Source organism: Salmo trutta, chromosome 33 (genome assembly GCF_901001165.1).
Source record: "Salmo trutta chromosome 33, fSalTru1.1, whole genome shotgun sequence".
Taxonomy (NCBI): Eukaryota; Metazoa; Chordata; class Actinopteri; order Salmoniformes; family Salmonidae; genus Salmo; species Salmo trutta.
Genome location: NC_042989.1, coordinates 23,100,708 through 23,119,478, shown reverse-complemented (window position 1 = coordinate 23,119,478; position 18,771 = coordinate 23,100,708). Strand labels below are relative to the sequence as shown.

At 42.6% G+C, this 18,771-nt stretch overlaps 1 protein-coding gene across 1 annotated transcript; it reads left to right on the top strand.

The window, feature by feature from the left end:
• Positions 1-8: 8 nt before the first annotated feature.
• Positions 9-17,841, top strand: mthfd1b (methylenetetrahydrofolate dehydrogenase (NADP+ dependent) 1b). The gene is made up of 28 exons (XM_029730364.1): positions 9-234; positions 5,035-5,119; positions 5,506-5,565; positions 5,861-5,914; positions 6,073-6,209; positions 7,542-7,642; positions 7,749-7,885; positions 8,129-8,240; positions 8,448-8,575; positions 9,487-9,584; positions 9,849-10,022; positions 10,195-10,331; positions 10,452-10,498; positions 10,602-10,709; positions 10,834-10,908; positions 11,010-11,112; positions 11,430-11,506; positions 11,602-11,742; positions 11,866-11,934; positions 12,411-12,522; positions 12,621-12,760; positions 14,075-14,116; positions 16,059-16,159; positions 16,239-16,416; positions 16,794-16,901; positions 17,116-17,268; positions 17,420-17,532; positions 17,657-17,841. The coding sequence occupies exons 1-27, from the start codon at positions 197-199 to the stop codon at positions 17,507-17,509; spliced, it is 2,805 nt and encodes a 934-aa protein (XP_029586224.1). The 5' UTR covers positions 9-196; the 3' UTR covers positions 17,510-17,532; positions 17,657-17,841.
• The last annotated feature ends 930 nt before the right edge of the window (positions 17,842-18,771 follow it).

The window sequence follows — 18,771 nt, the reverse complement described above, 5'->3', positions numbered from 1 at the left end:
ACGTGTGCTAATATAGTCAGAAGTTTTTATGGCCATATTGACGATTTTTTTACAAGCCATATTGATTTGAGCTACTCTGGCACGGTATATAATTTACAACACTAGCTCTACCGCCACAAGTAATCAGAATCCACACTCAGAGGAAAGAAGATAACTAGCTAACTGTGTTTAGGGGACCAGCTGGTTTAGCCCAACGATGTCAGCCCAAATCATTAGTGGAAAAGAAGTTTCAGCGTAAGTGTAAATTTTTTAACCAATCTGTTGGACGTTTTTGTAAATTTGCTCGCTAGCACACATTTATGGTACAGATATAACAAAGCACCATGTTGATTTTGTGTAAACTAACGTTATCTATAGGAACATCGAAGCAGGTAGGTTTTGTCACATATCTAACCTTCTGTTGCAGTCCATAGAAATAGAATGTCTTTCAGACATTGGGTCAGTGTTTGAATCGTTAACAGCCACGTGCATCAAGCATGGTCTGGCAACCTCATTCTATTCTCAGGATGTTCTGCAGAATCTCATCCCAATATATTGCAAACATCAAACAATATTGGATCAGATTCGAAAAAAACACAAGAACGCTATCTCTCATTCTCATGAAGTTCTAAATACAACAGTATCCATTTTGGTGATGTCGACGTGAACGCCCCTCCAACTGGTAATTACTAGTTGGAAGTCGTCCTTTTATGCTGCGTTCATAACCAAGTGGAAAAGTGGAATGACCAGTTAGGATGTTGTAAATGCTAGTTGGATGCATTCACGTGCTTTGAACTAGTTGAAAAACGTTGATTGGCTAATGGCCAACAAGCTGTCAACCATAAACTTGAAGTACAGCCAGCATTCTTGTAAACCCCGTTATATTAGATTGTTTTTTATAAATAATGTTTTGTTCCATTTAACTGCTGAAAATTATGTTATCCATTTTTGATAGATTAGTTTCCCACTAGTAATTACCAGTTGGAGGTGTTCAAGTGGAATTTTCCAGTTCTATGTGGTAAATACCACCTTCCCACTTGGTTATGAATGCAGGGTAAGTCTCAGGTAAAATAGATGGAAACAATATTGCAGTAATTTTTGCAGCTTCACTGGAATATTATGAAAACATTCTGGGCAAAGTTGGTACCACGAACTAGAATGTTATATTCTATTTTTATTAGGGGTGGGTGATATGGCCAAAATATCATGTCACTGTATAAAAATAAAAAAGATGGATGGTATTGTTGTTTTTGAATAATAAAAGTTCTACATTTGCTTTAACAGTAGTAGGTGACCTTAGGATGGCAACACACACATTCTGATGGATTTCAATGGGTATTTTTCCATTCTGATTGTTTTTTACTGATCAATTCAAACAACTAAAAATAACTTTCAGCATTGTCATTGATTTCTACATTTCCTGCACTCTTTTGGGATCATTTGCACACTGCCACGTAGGGCTGCACAATATGAGCAAACAACCTAGGATTTATTTTTAAACAAATGTTGCAATTTGACTTGTGATTTAGGGCAAAACACTTGGGTGAACTGTTGGAATCATGGAAATTGAATGATTATTCTAAAGTAAGAATATTATACTGAGCACTTTGAATATGGCATTTGACATTACAATGACTGAAAATGCCAGGGAGTAGTTATTGTGACAGGGTAGGAACCAAAAGGTTGATAAGTGATTCCTAGGGGACCCTATAATCTTTGGCTACATTGAATGTTTTCTGTTAGCTACTTCATGTATAGTGAGAAGCAAAGTGAAAACAGCATTGTTGTCATCAACACAATTGTATGTGATGCATTGACCATACAGACTGAAAGCAAGTGTCTCTTGTGGTCGAGGAACGACTATTGCGCTCCTTGAGTGACAGGGGGCGGGGCTAGGTCTGTGGAAAGTGGCATGGCGAGAGAAAGAGAACGAAGAGCGACGACTAAATTAGCGAATTAAACTATAAAAATGGACGTTACGCACAACGTATCACATTCAAAAACTTTTCTAGAAGTAAAAACCCAAACCATTCCGTGCATCAATACTGGTATATGGTATACCTACCGCTTAGCCCTACATTTTATGGTTGCTACATTATTCCTACCTTGATACATTATTATGTGATGGAATGTGGCCTTTGACCAATTATTTTATTCATGTGAATATTGACCTCCAGTGGATGGATAGATTGAACAACAGTGATATGCTTTATTAATTTGTATGTAATCCAAGACTTACCTACATTTGATTTCAATTGATTCTTCTGGTAGATTAATTTGTAATGTCCAGAAAACATAGAACAAGTAACAGCAAAGTTTCTCATCTTTGCCATAATTGTTTCCCAGCAGTGTTTTGAACAGGGCCCGGTTTCCCAAAGGTATCATAAGGCTAAATTCCCAAAGGTATCGTAAGGCTAAATTCATCATAAGATCCTATGGTTCTAACAAATTTAGCCTTAAGATGCTTTTGGGAAACCGGACCCAGTTCAGTTTTGAACAGTTCTAAGTCCAGTTCCACTTGATACTCATCTGACTGACTATGTAGTTTTATCAAGAGTATTTTAGATGGCAACCTGACTTTTGATATCTGAAGGGACTTTTATTCAGCAACTCATGCTTGTCACAAGGCTCGACTGCCAGTGCCCTCCTAACTGTGTAACTCATCCTACCCATTAGTCAATTAGGTCTATTTCAAGCTGAATGACCGAAAACCACATTCTTCAACTTACATCCTTTTCTTTAATCAGTTCAGTTGTGCTGTTCATTACCTAAATAATTTCAGAGGTAACATTAAAGCAGTACTGTTGTAATATGTGGACTAGGCGGTTGCAGAGTAGCTGCAAAGGAACTACTACACTGTGGCCTTGATCAGAGTACAACACTTGTTTGATGGCCAGTGTTGACCAATAAAGGATTAGATAACTCCCTTGTACTGATACAATATAGACTAGTGTTGCCACCACTGTTATCTGCAACATTTCTAGAGAACCTGGAGTATTGTCAGGGTCTGAGACTTTAGGGTTGGTGACTGACTGGTTCAGCAAATTGTTAGTTGCTTGAATTATGTCAGCCTTTTGTATCAATGAGTGAGAGAGAAAGCATAGGATCCTATATAGTTAGCCTGTGCTTTGTAACAGTTTGGTTATAAAACAAGTTGAGCCTAGCACAGTATAAGTTATTTTATAGTAATGTTTCACAGTAATAACCTAACTATTAGGCTATAAACAAATGCTCATTAAAATGGTGGATACAAACTGGTGTTAACATTACTGGCTCCATGGTGGAAAAATACTTATAAAAAGTGTTAATCACAGACATACATCAGTTTGTCTCTGTAGGCAATAGTATTCACATGATGCATTGACATGTGACACTCCTTATTTTATATTGAACGCTGTTGTTCTCAGGGTCAAAGGTCTAGAGAAACTTTCTTTAAAAATGCCCATATTGTTCTGAGCAGTAGCTGATGTTGAAATGTGTCTGTAGGGCCTACCTTGATTATTGGGCATTCTCAATTGTGTGCAGAATGTGCAAACAAAATCAATGATTTCTCAATAGTAGTTGAAGAAACAAACTTTCAACCTGTCTGCAAGCAAGTCAATCTTGCAATCATGAGTGAGTTTAAGCACTTTTGTTAGTCTTTTTGTATATTTTGTATTGCTCAGTCTCTGTCAATTAAATTACCTTCCAAGACATCATTATTTGATCTTGTTGAAGACCAGAGGGTGTTTTAAACACAGAAAAATGTATGTATTACCTCACACCAATATGTTGTGGACTATGATAGTCTTCCCTGTGGCTCAGTTGGTAGAGCATGGTGTTTGCAACGCCAGCATGGTGTGTGCAACGCCAGAGTTGTGGGTTTGAATCCCACGGGGGCCAGTTAAAAAATTAAAAAATGCATGAAATGAAATGTATGCATTCACTACTGTAAGTCGCTCTGGATAAGAGCGTCTGCTAAATGACTAAAATGAGAGGTTGAGTAAGCTTTGCCCTTATCTCACACATTTTGCTTGGGTATCTGTTCATCCAACTCTGTGCACTGTGGTTTTCAGTTACATCTATGACTGAATCAAGAGGTCTTACTGTGGCGGTCTGCATCCAGACCATGAGAAGTTGCTGATGACCTTAAAATCCCTCTTAACTCACTCATGTAACTGTTTAGTTGCAAGAAAATGCTTAAGATGCTGTGCTGCTGAGATGCCCCTTCCAGATGGCCTCATTTGGGTGGGCCGAAGGATTTCCATGGACATCACTTAGTGTAGGGCAATTCCATGGTAACGGAATTAGGCTGAGACTCCGATTTTTCACTTTAAATGTATAACAAACAAAAACCATTGATTTCAAAGTTTAACAAACCATAGAACTCTATGCACAAGGACTACTTTGAACAATTTCCACAGAACATTGTACAAAAACACATTTACAGGAAGAACTGTGCAGATACAACGTTTGGTAACAAAATAAAACTGAGGGAGGTTTGACCTGAGTTCTGTTACCATACTGTACATCTGCACAGTTTTTCCAGTATTTCTTTACTGTGTAAATTGTTCAAAGTAGTCATTGTGAATATTTGTATGGTTTGTTAAACTTTGATTTCAATCTTTTTTTGTTTGGCATATATTTTAAAGTGAAAATCAGTCTCAGTGTAGTTCTGTTACCTTGGAATTGCCCTGTAACAATCTAGCCCCCTAGCAAGGAGTTCTAAAGTTGTTGCGTAGTACATTGCGGTCTCTCCCACGCCAAAATGGCCAACTACACCCAAGATTGCCTGTGGTCTGTCCCTACGTGCCATTAGGGCTCCTTCCCAGCATTGCATTCCTGGGGGTGCTCTCTTCCATACCCCTGTAGTTGTCTCTCAGCTGGTAGTCATGCTGCACCTCACCTCTTGGATGCTCCAAGGTGCCATGTGGACAGTTGAAGGGTGGAGGTCCATGGCTTCAGAGGTCTCTGGGCACACCACATCCCTGTAGGACAAACCAGGTTCTAACCCTGAATAACTGTCCCCCTGCTTTCTCTCTGTGAGAATGACCGCAGCTCCTTTTGTGTCCACAGGCAGGTAAGGGAGAGGCTGAAGAAGGATGTGGCGCAGATGAAGACGCAGGACCCTAATTTTCGACCAGGTCTGGTTGTGTTACAGGTAAGTGCAAGAGTATGCTGTAAGGGCTCTAGTTCAAATCTTGATTCTGATTCATCCCATGTAGAGTATTTTCCCCATGGCCTGTTTCCTTAAATGGTCAATGGGTAGGGTTTTGTATAATTTTGAGAGTCACTAATTTGTGCTCCATGCTAAAATAGATACAGAATTTAGCCTTGGGTCATATCTTTCCTCAGTCAGATTCAGAACCACTAGCTCAGAGTGGAGGGGCTAATTCCATTCGTATACTTTGTCTGTTATATGGCGCTAGCTAAAATATGAAACATAATGTATTAATGGTCTAACATTGGTTATTGACGAGTTTGTAAAAGCATTATTGGAGCAAACAAAGACTACAGATTTTCTCAATTTTGCTGTGCGCTTTTCAGGTGGGGGACAGAGATGATTCAAACCTCTACATCAGCATGAAGCTGAAGGCAGCAGCTGAGGTAAATAACAGAATGCCTGATGTGATCGTTCCTGTTTCATACATATACCAAATTGTTCTCTGTTCAGTTCTTAAACGGATACTTCAGGATTTTGGCAATGGACCTTTATCTACTTTCCCAGATACCATTGACTTCGAGTCATTGAGCTTATGGTAGTTAGCATTGGCTCGTGAAACTACCTCTAACTTCCTTCGTACTGGATGCAGAGACATAAAAATGGTATCGACAAATTCATCTGACGCTGGGGAAGTAGATAGTATCCCTTTAAACTCAGTTTTTCTTGTGCCTACTGTAGATTGGAATTAATGCCACACACCTGAGGCTCCCCAAGACTGCCACAGAGGATGAGGTGAGGAGGGATCCTAAGGGAGTTAACTTCACAGCTTGCATAGCGTTTCTGCCTGGTGGTCTCTGCAGGCCTCTTTCTGGCACTCTGTCTGTCATTCTCTCTCTATAGCTTTCTTTCCCTCCCTCCCACTCTCTTTTTCACACCCCGTCACCCTGTAGGTGCTGCACAGCATTATGGAGGTGAATGGGAACTCTGCTATCCATGGCCTCATCGTTCAGCTGCCTCTGGACTCCATCCACAAAATAGATACTGAGAAGGTGACCAATGTTGTGGCCCCAGAGAAGGATGTGGATGGGTGAGACCTGAGATGTGTTTTGTTTGACCAATTTACACATTTTCATGTGAATATTCTAAAATCTGCATAAAGTAAATATGCACGTTTTCCCACCGGTGGTGTTTCCACCAAACTGACTTGTTGCAGATACGAATCAGTGCAACTTAGTGTTTTGTACCGAATAAAAATCTAAAGTTCATTGTGTTTCCATTGCTTTTTCAACTCTACCGATATAGTTTTGTCTGAAACTGTTGCGTTAAATAGCAAATGTACATACTCTGGTCTTGGAACATGTGCTCTAGCCAACAATTTGCAGATACAGTGCAGGTAGGCTAGTCTACATAATGAGATTATTATGGATAAGAGCAGGAATATTTTTATTTGTCAAACGACAGTCAAGCATCGATCATCATTTAACCACAATCAGACCCTCGATATTTATTGGAAAGGAGCATCAAGATCACTGCACTTTCACCACCCTGTGAAGTTCATCAGAATTTATTTAATCTGTAGCCTAATGAATTGCATGGTTTCCCAAGTCGTAGTGGGAGGACCACACACCATACCGTCCCTTAACTCCAAGTTTACTGCGATATGATTGTTTTTATATCAATATTTGCGCATAATGGAATTTCCACTGCCATTTCTCGCATAATTATTTTTACAGACACAAAAAGATCCCACCATGTCGAACGAACAAATGAATTGTCTGCATTTATAAAATTGTAACGAAACTTCCTGTTTCCATCACAGCTGTTCTAATTCCTTTTTTCAAATTTGGTATGACTTTACTCGCATAAACTAGATGGAAACGTGGTTAGTGAAACCATTTTGCCATTCTGGAAGTGTTCTATTTGTATAGTGTAAGCCATGATTATCTTGTGTTTATTGGACAGTGATGCGGATGCAGGCTGTGTGTTTGGAGGATGCAGGCCTTTTGTCTTGGTGTTTAGGAAGCTCCATTAATCTCTTGCTCCTCTAATTGACTCTATTGATTCAGATTGTTCTCTGGACTTACTGAGAGACCAGTAAAGGAGCTTCTCTACTGTGCTTAGATGGGCCTGTTAAAAAGACAGGGCCTGAATTATAACCAGTGTACTAATGATGAGGACATTGATCTATATCATCATCTCAAAAGATTACAGATTTTTTTCTGAGGGTTTTAATCATGCATAGCTTGTTAGGGAGACAATGTTGGAAAGGGGAAACGAAAGAAGGCATTCTAGGAAATGCAATGTACCATCAGAAGGAGTTGTGTGTGTGTATATAGTACGTGAAAGTATGACTAACTCTTATTGGTTAGAAACCGGATGGCGGATGCTCATAATGAGTGTACTCTGTGTGTGTTCCTAGTCTGACCAGTATAAATGCTGGGAAGCTGTCCCGGGGGGACTTGGGTGACTGTTTCATCCCCTGTACTCCTAACGGCTGCATGGAGCTCATCAGACAGACTGGTGGGTACAGCAGAGAAACTAGTTATGAGCCAATGCTAATGAGCTGAATTACTTAATATGTAGAAGTGCTCAATTTAATGATTGACACTGCAGTGCTTCTGTGCAGGTGTTTCTGTGGCCGGTAAGAGAGCTGTGGTGATTGGCCGCAGTAAGATTGTGGGGGCGCCCATGCATGACCTACTGCTGTGGAACCACGCTACCGTGACAACCTGCCACTCAAAGACTGCTGACCTCGCTGCTGAGGTAACCCAAGCTCAGGACAAGTCACACGCTCACTCAGAACATAAACACTCTCAACCATATATACAGGCCATTCCTATTCATATAAACATGTACTACAGGCATCTCGTCCTGATGATGTATACAGGTAGATGACATGTCACAGATCCCACATACCGGAGCACTACTGTTTATTAGACTCACAGACTTGTGCCACGAAACAAACTAGTATAGTGAGGAGATCCATCCAGTCCCGTCTCTTTCCAGGTGGGCAGAGCAGACATCTTGGTGGTTGGGATTGGGAAAGCAGAGATGGTTAAGGGGGATTGGGTGAAGAAGGGAGCGGTGGTCATCGACTGCGGCATTAATCACATCCCAGGTTAGTACGGTCCCCTCCATTGGATTCCATTTTGACAAGTACTCTTTTTTTCTTTTTTTTTTGAGAATAAATGTCAGCTGAACATGGAGTGAATCATCGGTTCTCCATGGAGCTGGTACTTCTCTTTATGGGTAACATTTAGGGGCATTGTAGGTAACATTTAGGGGTGCTTGTGTTGACGGCATGGTTCCTCTCTGTGCTCCTCAGATGAGACGCGACCCAGTGGGAAGCGTGTGGTGGGGGATGTGCACTACTCCTCTGTTAAGGAGCAGGCCGGCTTCATCACTCCAGTACCAGGGGGAGTGGGGCCCATGACTGTGGCCATGCTCATGCAGGTAGTTGGGAACAACTGGGTGTTGAACACGGCGGTTGTCTGTATACCTTATAAGTTAGCCCACCAAGCTAAGGCTTAGGAAATCGAGTCCTCAGATCTTAGGCAAGGTTACTCATCACGTGAGTGTAGCTTACCGATCCACCACAAAGGCAGTGGCATCCCTACTAGTAATCACACAAACCACACCACCTCCACCACAAAGGCAGAGGCATCCCTACTAGTAATCACACAAACCAGACCACCTCCACCACAAAGGCAGTGGCATCCCTACTAGTAATCACACAAACCACACCACCTCCAAAATTCATCCTGTGAGAAATTCACATTTCAGGGGAAAAGTGGTATTTATTTGTGATGGAGCCTGTCCTGTGACCTCATCAATGCCATTCACTCACCTGTTTACGCAGCATGACATCATGGCAAAGACAGCCTACGTTAAACTGAATGTGGAGAATTTTGTAGTAGATAAGGTGTTATTTCAGACACTCATTTGTTTCATTCTGGGAATCCTCTGAGGTAATGGAATTCTAACTACATAAATGAATGGAAAGCAATGTTTTATTCACTTCTATGGCACTGTGCAATCCACAGTTGCACAGAGCACATTCAGTGAGAATGAATGGCTTTTGTCTATAAGGCATAACCATAGAAGCGAATTGTCTTTTGAGTTCGGTACAAATTCCAATCTATACACACATGCGCACTATACTCACACGTACACATGGATTTGGTGTTGTAAAGTAGTGGCCTGAGGGCACACACTTAATGTGTTGTAAATTCTTCTGTGTAATGTATATAACTGGACCCCAGGAAGAAGCCAGCAGCTAATTGGGATCCATAATAAATACAATCTAAATGTGTAAACTGAGCTTTTCATTGGCTGTGTGGTTTGTTGTTTCTCTTCATCTCCAGAACACAGTGCTAAGTGCCAAGCGCTTCCTGGAGTCTCACCAGCCAGGCAAGTGGAGCATCACCTACACCAAGCTCATCCTGCAGAAGCCTGTGCCAAGGTTTGTCCCCTCATCCTCTGCATACCTTTCCCTCTGATGTGGAATCACTTTATTTCCTAGTCGTTTAGTCATTTTTCGTACTTTTAATACTCCTCAGTAATGTTGCTGAATAATTCAACCTTCCACTAAAGTAGGGGCTCTAGTCTAATTTTGGTTCTCTACCTCATGTTTGAAAGCCCTAAATTTGGTCCTCTAGAGACTTGCATGACATTTCCTGTCTGCTGTTACTGCTGAATAAATGTGTGACCTGACTGTGGCCCTCAGTGACATTGTGATCTCGCGTTCCTGCGTGCCCAAGCCCATCGACCGACTGGCCACGGAGGTGGGGCTGCTGTCGGACGAGGTGGAGCTCTATGGGAAGACCAAGGCAAAGGTGCAGCTGGACATCATCAATCGCCTGCGGGCACAGCCTGATGGGAAATACGTAGTGGTCACTGGGTATGCTCTGTACAATAAACGTTTGTTTTTGTTGTGTTGTAGATGTAACATGGAAAATGTGCTCCTTTTCGCTACAGTGGCCTCGTACAGAACTTTTCATTTATCAAGATTGATTATCTATAATGCTCTCAGAAATGTTTCACACCAGTGTTAATGTTGTGTGTACCTCTAGAATCACTCCCACCCCACTGGGAGAGGGAAAGAGCACCACCACTATAGGACTGGTCCAGGCTCTGGGGGCTCACATGAAGCTCAACGTCTTCGCCTGTGTCCGCCAGCCCTCCCAAGGCCCCACCTTCGGAATTAAAGGTGAGCACTGAGTGATGCTGCCTTTTACCGACTGGTTGGATGCCTTTTGTGTGAAAATGTAAGGCTTTACCAATGCTCAGTTGTTATCAATGCTAAATGCCTGGAATGTTCTATCTACAGGAGGTGCTGCTGGAGGTGGATATTCTCAAGTAATTCCCATGGAGGAGGTACAGCACTGAATGATTTCCATTCTGTTCCAGACATTGATCATTCAGGAAGGGGTTTCGGTATAAAGCTCTATTTCACCATATGGTTTAATTCTGATTTCAGTTCAACCTCCACCTCACTGGAGATATCCACGCCATCACAGCTGCCAACAACCTGGTGGCGGCCGCCATAGATGCCCGTCTGTTCCATGAAGCCACCCAAACAGACAAGGTGAACCCTCTCGGTTGCTGACATCTGTTCTTGAGAAAGATTGCACTGCACAAGGTGGTATTCCATGTTTGATTGTGTGTGTCGGTCCATTTCTTATCTTTCTCACTCATTCCCTCTCCCACAGGCTTTATATAACCGTCTGGTCCCTCTTAGTGGAGGTCAGAGGACATTCTCCCCCATCCAGATAAACAGACTAAAGGTACAAACTCAATTGTATCCGTGGATGACAATGCCATTATTATCTTGACTGTCTTAGGGAAGGAATTTCTCTACTATTGTCTCTGTATGTGATCCCTGTAGAGACTGGGTATTGAGAAGACTGACCCCACCACTCTGACCGAGGAGGAGATAACCCGCTTTGCCCGACTAGACATGGACCCTGACTCCATCACCTGGCACAGAGGTACTGAAGACTGTACTGGATATGTACCCTGAGTGGCCTGACTGTTGTGTATAATGTATACTATACTACAGGGCTCTCCAACCCTGCTCCTGGAGAGCTACAGTCCTGTAGGTTTTCACTCCAACCCTAATCTAGCACACCTGATTGTAATGGTTAGCTGGTTGACAAGCTGAACCAGGTTAGTTACAACTGGGGTTGGAGTGAAAACGTACAGGAGGGTAGCTCTCCAGAAACCGGGTTGGAGAGCCCTGCTACACTATGACATGTCAGTGTTGAGATGTAGAACAGTGTTTTAATGGGTCTTTGTGTCATTTCAGTGTTAGACACCAATGATCGTTTCCTGAGGAAGATCACCATTGGCCAATCGCCGACTGAGAAGGGACACACTAGGGAGGTATGTAAAAGTTCACAGTACACATGCTTTTCTTCCATTAGTTAGTCACCCACTGATACTGAGCTGTTGACTCTTGTTCTGTCCTCCTCCCCCAGGCTCAGTTCAGCATCACGGTGGCCAGTGAGATCATGGCCGTGCTGGCTCTCACCAGCAGCCTGAAGGACATGCGCCAGCGCCTGGCCAAGATGGTGGTGGCAACCAGCCGCAGTGGGCAGCCCATCACCACAGAGGACCTGGTAAGTGGCCGTAGTCTCCCTCTCACACTGTCAACCAACACATAAACATTTGAGGTTTGAGATGAGTGCTTGTTAATTCTGGCCTTAAAAGATTCTCACCATTTCGTTGTTCCCTCTGTGCAGGGTGTGAGTGGAGCCCTGACTGTGCTGATGAGGGATGCCATCAAGCCCAACCTGATGCAGACTCTGGAGGTGGGCGGGATAGGGAAGGGAGGGAGTTCCTCAGGGTGGAACTCTACTGGCCTGGCAACTGGAGGAGAGGAGAGGGAAGCAAAGCCATGTGGGAAAATGGGTTTCAGATTCTTTAATTGGTTAGGGTAGTATGGATGTGAAGCTTCCTATGTTCTCACGGAGCAGTGATGACACAGTCTGGAGAAGACGGATAGCGTGTGCTTGTGGCTGTTTTTAGTTTAGTTACTAATTCCCTGTTTCTCTTTGAGAAGTTCTGAGGCAGGATTGGGTACAAAGTAGCTAATCTATTTGTATCAAATCAACAGATATTCCAAAGCCTTGAACTTGCTTATCTAAGTTTGATGACTGCAGATATGTGATTCTGAGTCTATGGTGTTTGATGTGGTAGACTTGACTTCTGTGAGTCAGAGTGGTGACATTGCCACTGGCTGAGTGTGTGTTCTGCTGCTAGATAATTGAGAGGAGTTTCTCTACAGGGAACCCCCGTTTTCGTCCACGCCGGACCTTTCGCCAACATCGCACACGGCAACTCCTCCATCCTGGCTGATAAGATAGCCCTGAAGCTGGTCGGCCCAGAGGGATTTGTGGGTAAGTGGAGCTGAAACACACAGCCTCTCCCTTGGCAAGAAACAAAACTATGAACACCTCTTGTAATGTGAGTGTTGGTTGTTTCTCTCGTGGGACAGTGACTGAGGCTGGGTTCGGCGCTGACATCGGCATGGAGAAATTCTTCAACATCAAATGCCGCTACTCCGGCCTGCGGCCTCACGTAGTGGTGCTGGTGGCCACCGTCCGAGCCCTGAAGATGCATGGAGGTGGGCCAACGGTGAGTGACTGCACAGTTTACTGGGGGTCTTTGAAATCTTTCTACCCTTGTTCTAATGGTGGTGCCAATGGGCAGCTTTCAGAAAAAACTATTTAAAGGGCAGCTTTTGCCCCCTCAAAAGAAGAGTAGCTGTTGCTCAGTGTCGTCAATTATAATCATCAGATCAACCTAGAGAATGTTCACATTAATGTCATATATACCGTTCAAAATTTTGGGGTCACTTAAATGTCCTTGTTTTTTTAAAGAAAAGCACACTTTTTTTAAAAATAACATCAAATTGATCAGAAATGCAGTGTAGATTACTATTGTAGCTGGAAATATTCCATTTTGCATAGAAGGCCAGCATCCCGGAGTCGCCTCTTCACTGTTGACGTTGAGACTGGTGTTTTGCGGGTACTATTCAATGAAGCTGCCAGTTGAGGACTTGTGAGGCGTCCGTTTCTCAAACTAGACACTCTAATGTACTTGTCCTCTTGCTCAGTTGTGCACCGGGCCTCCCACTCCTCTTTTTATTCTGGTTAGAGCCAGTTTGCGCTGTTCTGTGAAGGGAGTAGTACACCGTTGTATGAGATATTCAGTTTCTTGACAATTCCTCGCATGGAATAGCCTTAATTTCTCAGAACAAAAATGGACTGATGAGTTTCAGAAGAAAGGTCCTTGTTTCTGGCCATTTTGAGCCTGTAATCAAACCCACAAATGCTGATGCCACAGATAATCAACTAGTCTAAAGAAGGCCAGTTTTATTGCTTCTTTAATCAGAACAACAGTTTTCAGCTGTGCTAACATCATTGCAAAAGGGTTTTCTAATGATCAATTAGCCTTCTAAAATTATAAAACTTGGATTAGCTAACACAACGTGCCATTGGAACACAGGAGTGATGGTTGCTGATAATGGGCCTCTGTATGCCTATGTAGATATTCCATAAAAAATCTGCAATTTCCAGCTACAATAGTCATTTGCAACATTAACAATGTCTACACTGTATTTCTGATCAATTTGATGTTATTTGCTTTTCTTTCAAAAACAAGGACATTTCTAAGTGACCCCAAACTTTTGAACGGTAGTGTATATATTCTCTCCTATAGAATGTCCTATCCCACTTCAATCAATGCAGGTGCACTGCTGAGAATGTAATTACATTTCCTGCTTGGAGGTCACACAGGAAGACCTGTCATTCTGCTGCTTTAGCTCCATCCCCACAAACACTAGTATGTTTCATGTCCTTGGACAGGGAATAGGGATACAGCCCCTTATTGTTTGTTCTAGGTTAGTAATTTGATAGCTTTTTGACTGATCTTTCTCCTTTGATGCAGGTTACTGCTGGGATGGCCCTGCCCAAAGAATATGTGGAAGAGGTAAGACACTTCTCTGCGCCTCACCCCCACTCTCTCACTTCAGCCCCACCCCTTTTACATCGCATCACATCAGGGAAAGAGCAGCCATCCTAAATGTTCCACTTCCCTTTTATGATAATGTTCTGTTAATGGCATATTGCTCATCCTCTGCACAAGTTGGTTTTAAGTAGAGCTGTGGCGGTCATGAAATTGTCAGCCGGTCATAGTAATTGACCGTTAATTAACATAAACATCAAATATTTTCTCCGAACAATTTGAGGGAGTGCGCACATGCGGCAATTCTGTGTTGAGCGGTTAACAAAGAAACAGGTACTCCTATATGCTTAATTTAGAGTTATTTGTAACTTTAGTTATGGGCTATATGTTTAGATTTTTAATTCATTCTTAGGCTGCATGATGCGACTAATGATTTGAAAGAAGTTGCATGAATGGCGTGAGCTCTGCTTTGTTTTTTTGCGCAGGCTGTTCACACTTCCATTTTTTTTTTTTGCGCAGGCTGTTCATGTCTCTCATTCACAATTTGACAAGCACTTGATTTTGACAAGCAATTTGACAAGCCTTGAATTTTCCGGCTGCATCCCTTTGTGTGGCCGTAATGCCCCCTAAAAAAATCCATGCCTTTTGTGGCCGTTGTGCGCTTGGGCTGAATATAATAATTCCCTTCTCCCAGCTGCATGCCGAAGCACCTCTCACTCACATGGCTCTGTCACATGATCAGGCCTTTCTCACAGGCTACAAGTGAAGACCGACACATCCGGGATGCAACTGCGCACGTCCTTATCCAATTCCGAGGTGCATATTGATGATATTTGAAGAACTGTCCATATTTACTTTTCGTCAGTCAACAAGATGAGTAGGCCTAAAGAACAGCAAAAGCACTGGCCTATGTCAATCTACTATCCCTCATAGTACAAATGTTGACTTATTCTGTGCGATAAATAAATATTCCAAACATATTCTAGGGCAGTTGTGGGATGTGATAGATCCCAAAGTAATATAACCACTAGCATCAAAAAACCTGTTTTTAAGCAATGAGCCTGACTCAATTGATGAGCAGGTTTAGCTTAAAATTTTGAACTATTTGGTTATTTCTTCACATAAGTGCAGCAATGCACATAGGCTATAAGCGGGAATGTTCCATTAGCAGGAAAACACCATTCTCCAAAGTGACCACAAATGTGATTATGCATGTAATGCTTTTATTATTAAGGTGCATTTTTATGGTGAAAATGAACTTCTCAAACTCACGCGCTGCGTATGTATGCCAGTTAGGCTCTACACCCGTTGTAAAGCGGATTAATGTGCTTCATTTTAAGAAGTTATTTGGTCACTTTAGTTGTGATACAAACCTTACCAAAACATAGGCCTATGGGCTAGGCTATATGAGGTGTGCGACTATGATTTGGAAAAAGTAGGAGAGAAAAAAGCATGTGCTGTTTTCCTTAAGATGGGCATCATTCACAAGTGATAGGCTAATATTTTCACCCATCACACTATTCTTGATTTAATCTTGTCTTTACATATATTATTTAGCTTGTGTGAAATTTGTTTTGATTTAGAATGGACCATTATCATGTGGCAGCAATACGGTCACCGTAAGCGCCCTAGTCGTAAGACTTCATTAGAAGGCATCAAGAGCATGTGTGTGTGTGTGTGGTATTTTCTTTGTCTTGTGACACAATTATCATCTGATGCAATTAGTTGAGCTGAACTACACAGGCTCATCCATTATGCAGTGCAATTAGGTCCAGTTCACATGCTCCCTTGATTTTACATGGACCATTGCCCAATACCTACTGGCTACATGTGATCATTGATGTGAGTAGAGAATAGCTCCACTTAACTCGCTCTCGGGTGTCTCTACAAAGCCACAGTGTATGCAGTATATTATATAATAGCTGTATAAATAAATAAAAAAACACTTTTGTGTTTTTCTGTGTAGAACCTTGAGCTGCTGGAGAAGGGCTGCAGTAACATGAGGAAACAAGTGGAGAATGCCAGGCACTTTGGAGTGCCAGTGGTGGTGGCCGTCAACGCTTTCAAGTAAGTCCTAGTCATGGTGAGCATCTGAAACTATTTTGTCCTGTGTTTTGACCTCTGACCTGTGTCTCCCTGACTGCAGGACGGACACTGAATCAGAGCTGGACCTGATCTGCACCCTGGCCAAGGAAGTGGGTGCCTTTGATGCGGTGCGCTGCTCTCACTGGGCTGAAGGGGGTGCTGGTGCCGTGGCCCTGGGACAGGCTGTGCGGAGGGCTTCTGAGGCCCCCAGTGACTTCAAGTTCCTCTATGATGTGGAGGTAAAGCGAGCGTCGGCCTCAGTCAAAGACCTTGTTTTTCACTATATGACATGGATGCATTGATTTCATCCTGCTCAGGAAATCAATTGATGAAATCAATTATTTTTCTTCCATTCATCTCATCAGTCTTGTCATATCTGTAGATGACATAAATCACTGATTCACTTCTGAGACCTAGATGACTGTTTTGGTCATAGTATTTATACATCAAGTGATTTCCCAGAATAGTATAACTTAATCTTTCTCCTCATGTACTGTTGCAAATGCGTGCATTACATTTAAACATGTTGGAGAATCAGTGTAGATGAACTGAACCAGTTCTATGGTACTCATATGTTGTACGTATGTGTATTTTTGTCTGTCTGAATCGCCTGTAGCTGCCCATTGCGGATAAGATCCGGATCATTGCTCAGAAGATCTATGGGGCTGATGACATAGAGCTGCTGCCAGATGCCCAGCACAAGGTGGCGCTCTATACCAAACAGGTACAATAGCTATGAGACCAAGGCGTTTAATGGAGACGGTTCTTTGTTTACATGCTTTGTATAGAACCTATTTGTTTGTAGCACACTACTCATTGATTTCTGGAGCACATTTTCAACCTTTACCTTGACGGTTCAAGAAAACAGTCTGGAGGGTTCACATTTCTATTTGAGGTTTTACTCTCCTTTCAATGAACGCCATATTTGTTTTGTTCAGGGCTTTGGGAATCTGCCCATCTGCATGGCAAAGACCCACCTGTCCCTGTCCCACGAGGCGGATAAGAAGGGCGTGCCCACAGGTTTCGTCCTGCCCATCAGAGACATCCGTGCCAGTGTGGGTGCTGGGTTCCTCTACCCTCTGGTTGGCACGGTAAGAAAGCACTGGCCTGGAAAATAACTGTATTTAAAATATCCATGATCTCAGCAGAAAATCAACTGAATCAATGAAGTGTCAAATCAATCTCTTGATCAGAGGACACAAAGTACTAGTACAGTTTATAATTTTTTTGGCCCCATCCTAGATGCCCACAATTCCAGGGCTGCCCACAAGGCCCTGTTTCTATGACATTGACCTAGACCCTGAGACTGAGCAGGTCAACGGACTCTTCTAAGAGGGGCTCCACCCTGTTTAACGGTAAGGAATCCGCTACATTACAGCTATACAAATGATGCAACAACCCATACAAGCATACAGATATGGTTGATGTCTGTAATGATTCTTGTTATTTTTCTCTGTTGCTCTATCTTTCCATTAACAGAGGTGATCTGTGGTCTGCAGCCCCCAAAACAAGGCCTAATGAAATGTGATGGAGTAGTAACTGGAAGCACTTACCTCCCTTGTCAATAATGTCCTGTATTTTTCACTGTCGTTGACGTCTGTCAATAATACATTTTCTCTGCCCATGGTCACTGAAGGGTAAATTAAAGAAACTTAATTAAGAAACGGTTTGTCCTCTGATATTATTCTGTATTTAATTCTAGATGGGGGGAAATTGCCTGTTTACATTAATTTAAAAACATTCTCCGGTACCTTTTTGTATACTTTTTTGCCAGTAGCTCTGAAAGTAGCACTCACGAGACAGAAGTGGTCCCTGAAAAATGTGTACTGTCACATATGTGCACCATGTCATTGCTCTCTCTCGTGTCCACTGAGCCATTGGGCCCACCCTGCAAACTCATCTGATAATGCTGGGCAGGCCTCTTGCTAGCTGTTGCTCAAATGTGAGGGGCTGAAGCTAATTGGCTAGAACTGGAATTGCTAGGGTGCTGGCCCACGTGTACGGAAAACGGCACAGCTTCCAGAAAAGTTGCTTTCAAACTAGGGATTTCGTGGCTAATTGAGTTAAAAGATTAATTTTGCTCTTAGATCATTCATCTATGAACTACACCTTGAGACATACAGCCCAAAGAGGGAGGTTAAAAAAAACTTAATCACCAAAGTACCGGAGTATGTTTTTAATAATCACCTCTGAACATAAACAACCAGGCGAGGCAATCATTTGAGAAACCAAGGCTGTTGAGTCTGCCAATAAGAATGTTGTGATTGACAGAGTCGAAAGCCTTAGCCAGGTCGATGAATACGGCTGCACAGTAATGTCTCTTATCGATGGCGGTTATGATATCATTTAGGACCTTGAGCGTGGCTGAGGTGCACCCATGACCAGCTCTGAAACCAGATTGCATAGCGGAGAATGTACGGTGGGATTCGAAATGGTCGGTAATCTGTTTGTTAACTTGGCTTTCGAAGACTTTAGAAAGGCAGGGTAGAATAGATATAGGTCTGTAGCAGTTTGGGTCTAGAATGTCTCCCCCTTTGAAGAGGGGGATGACCGCGGCAGCTTTCCAATCTATGGGAATCTCAGACGATACGAAA

Bases quoted from the DNA above. Each gene is read 5' to 3' on its own strand.
- mthfd1b (XM_029730364.1), top strand. From the start codon at position 197: ATGTCAGCCCAAATCATTAGTGGAAAAGAAGTTTCAGC. The intron at 9,585-9,848 runs GTTTGTCCCCTC...TGTGGCCCTCAG, and splicing joins CTGCAGAAGCCTGTGCCAAG to TGACATTGTGATCTCGCGTT. The intron at 10,332-10,451 runs GTGAGCACTGAG...TTCTATCTACAG, and splicing joins CCCCACCTTCGGAATTAAAG to GAGGTGCTGCTGGAGGTGGA.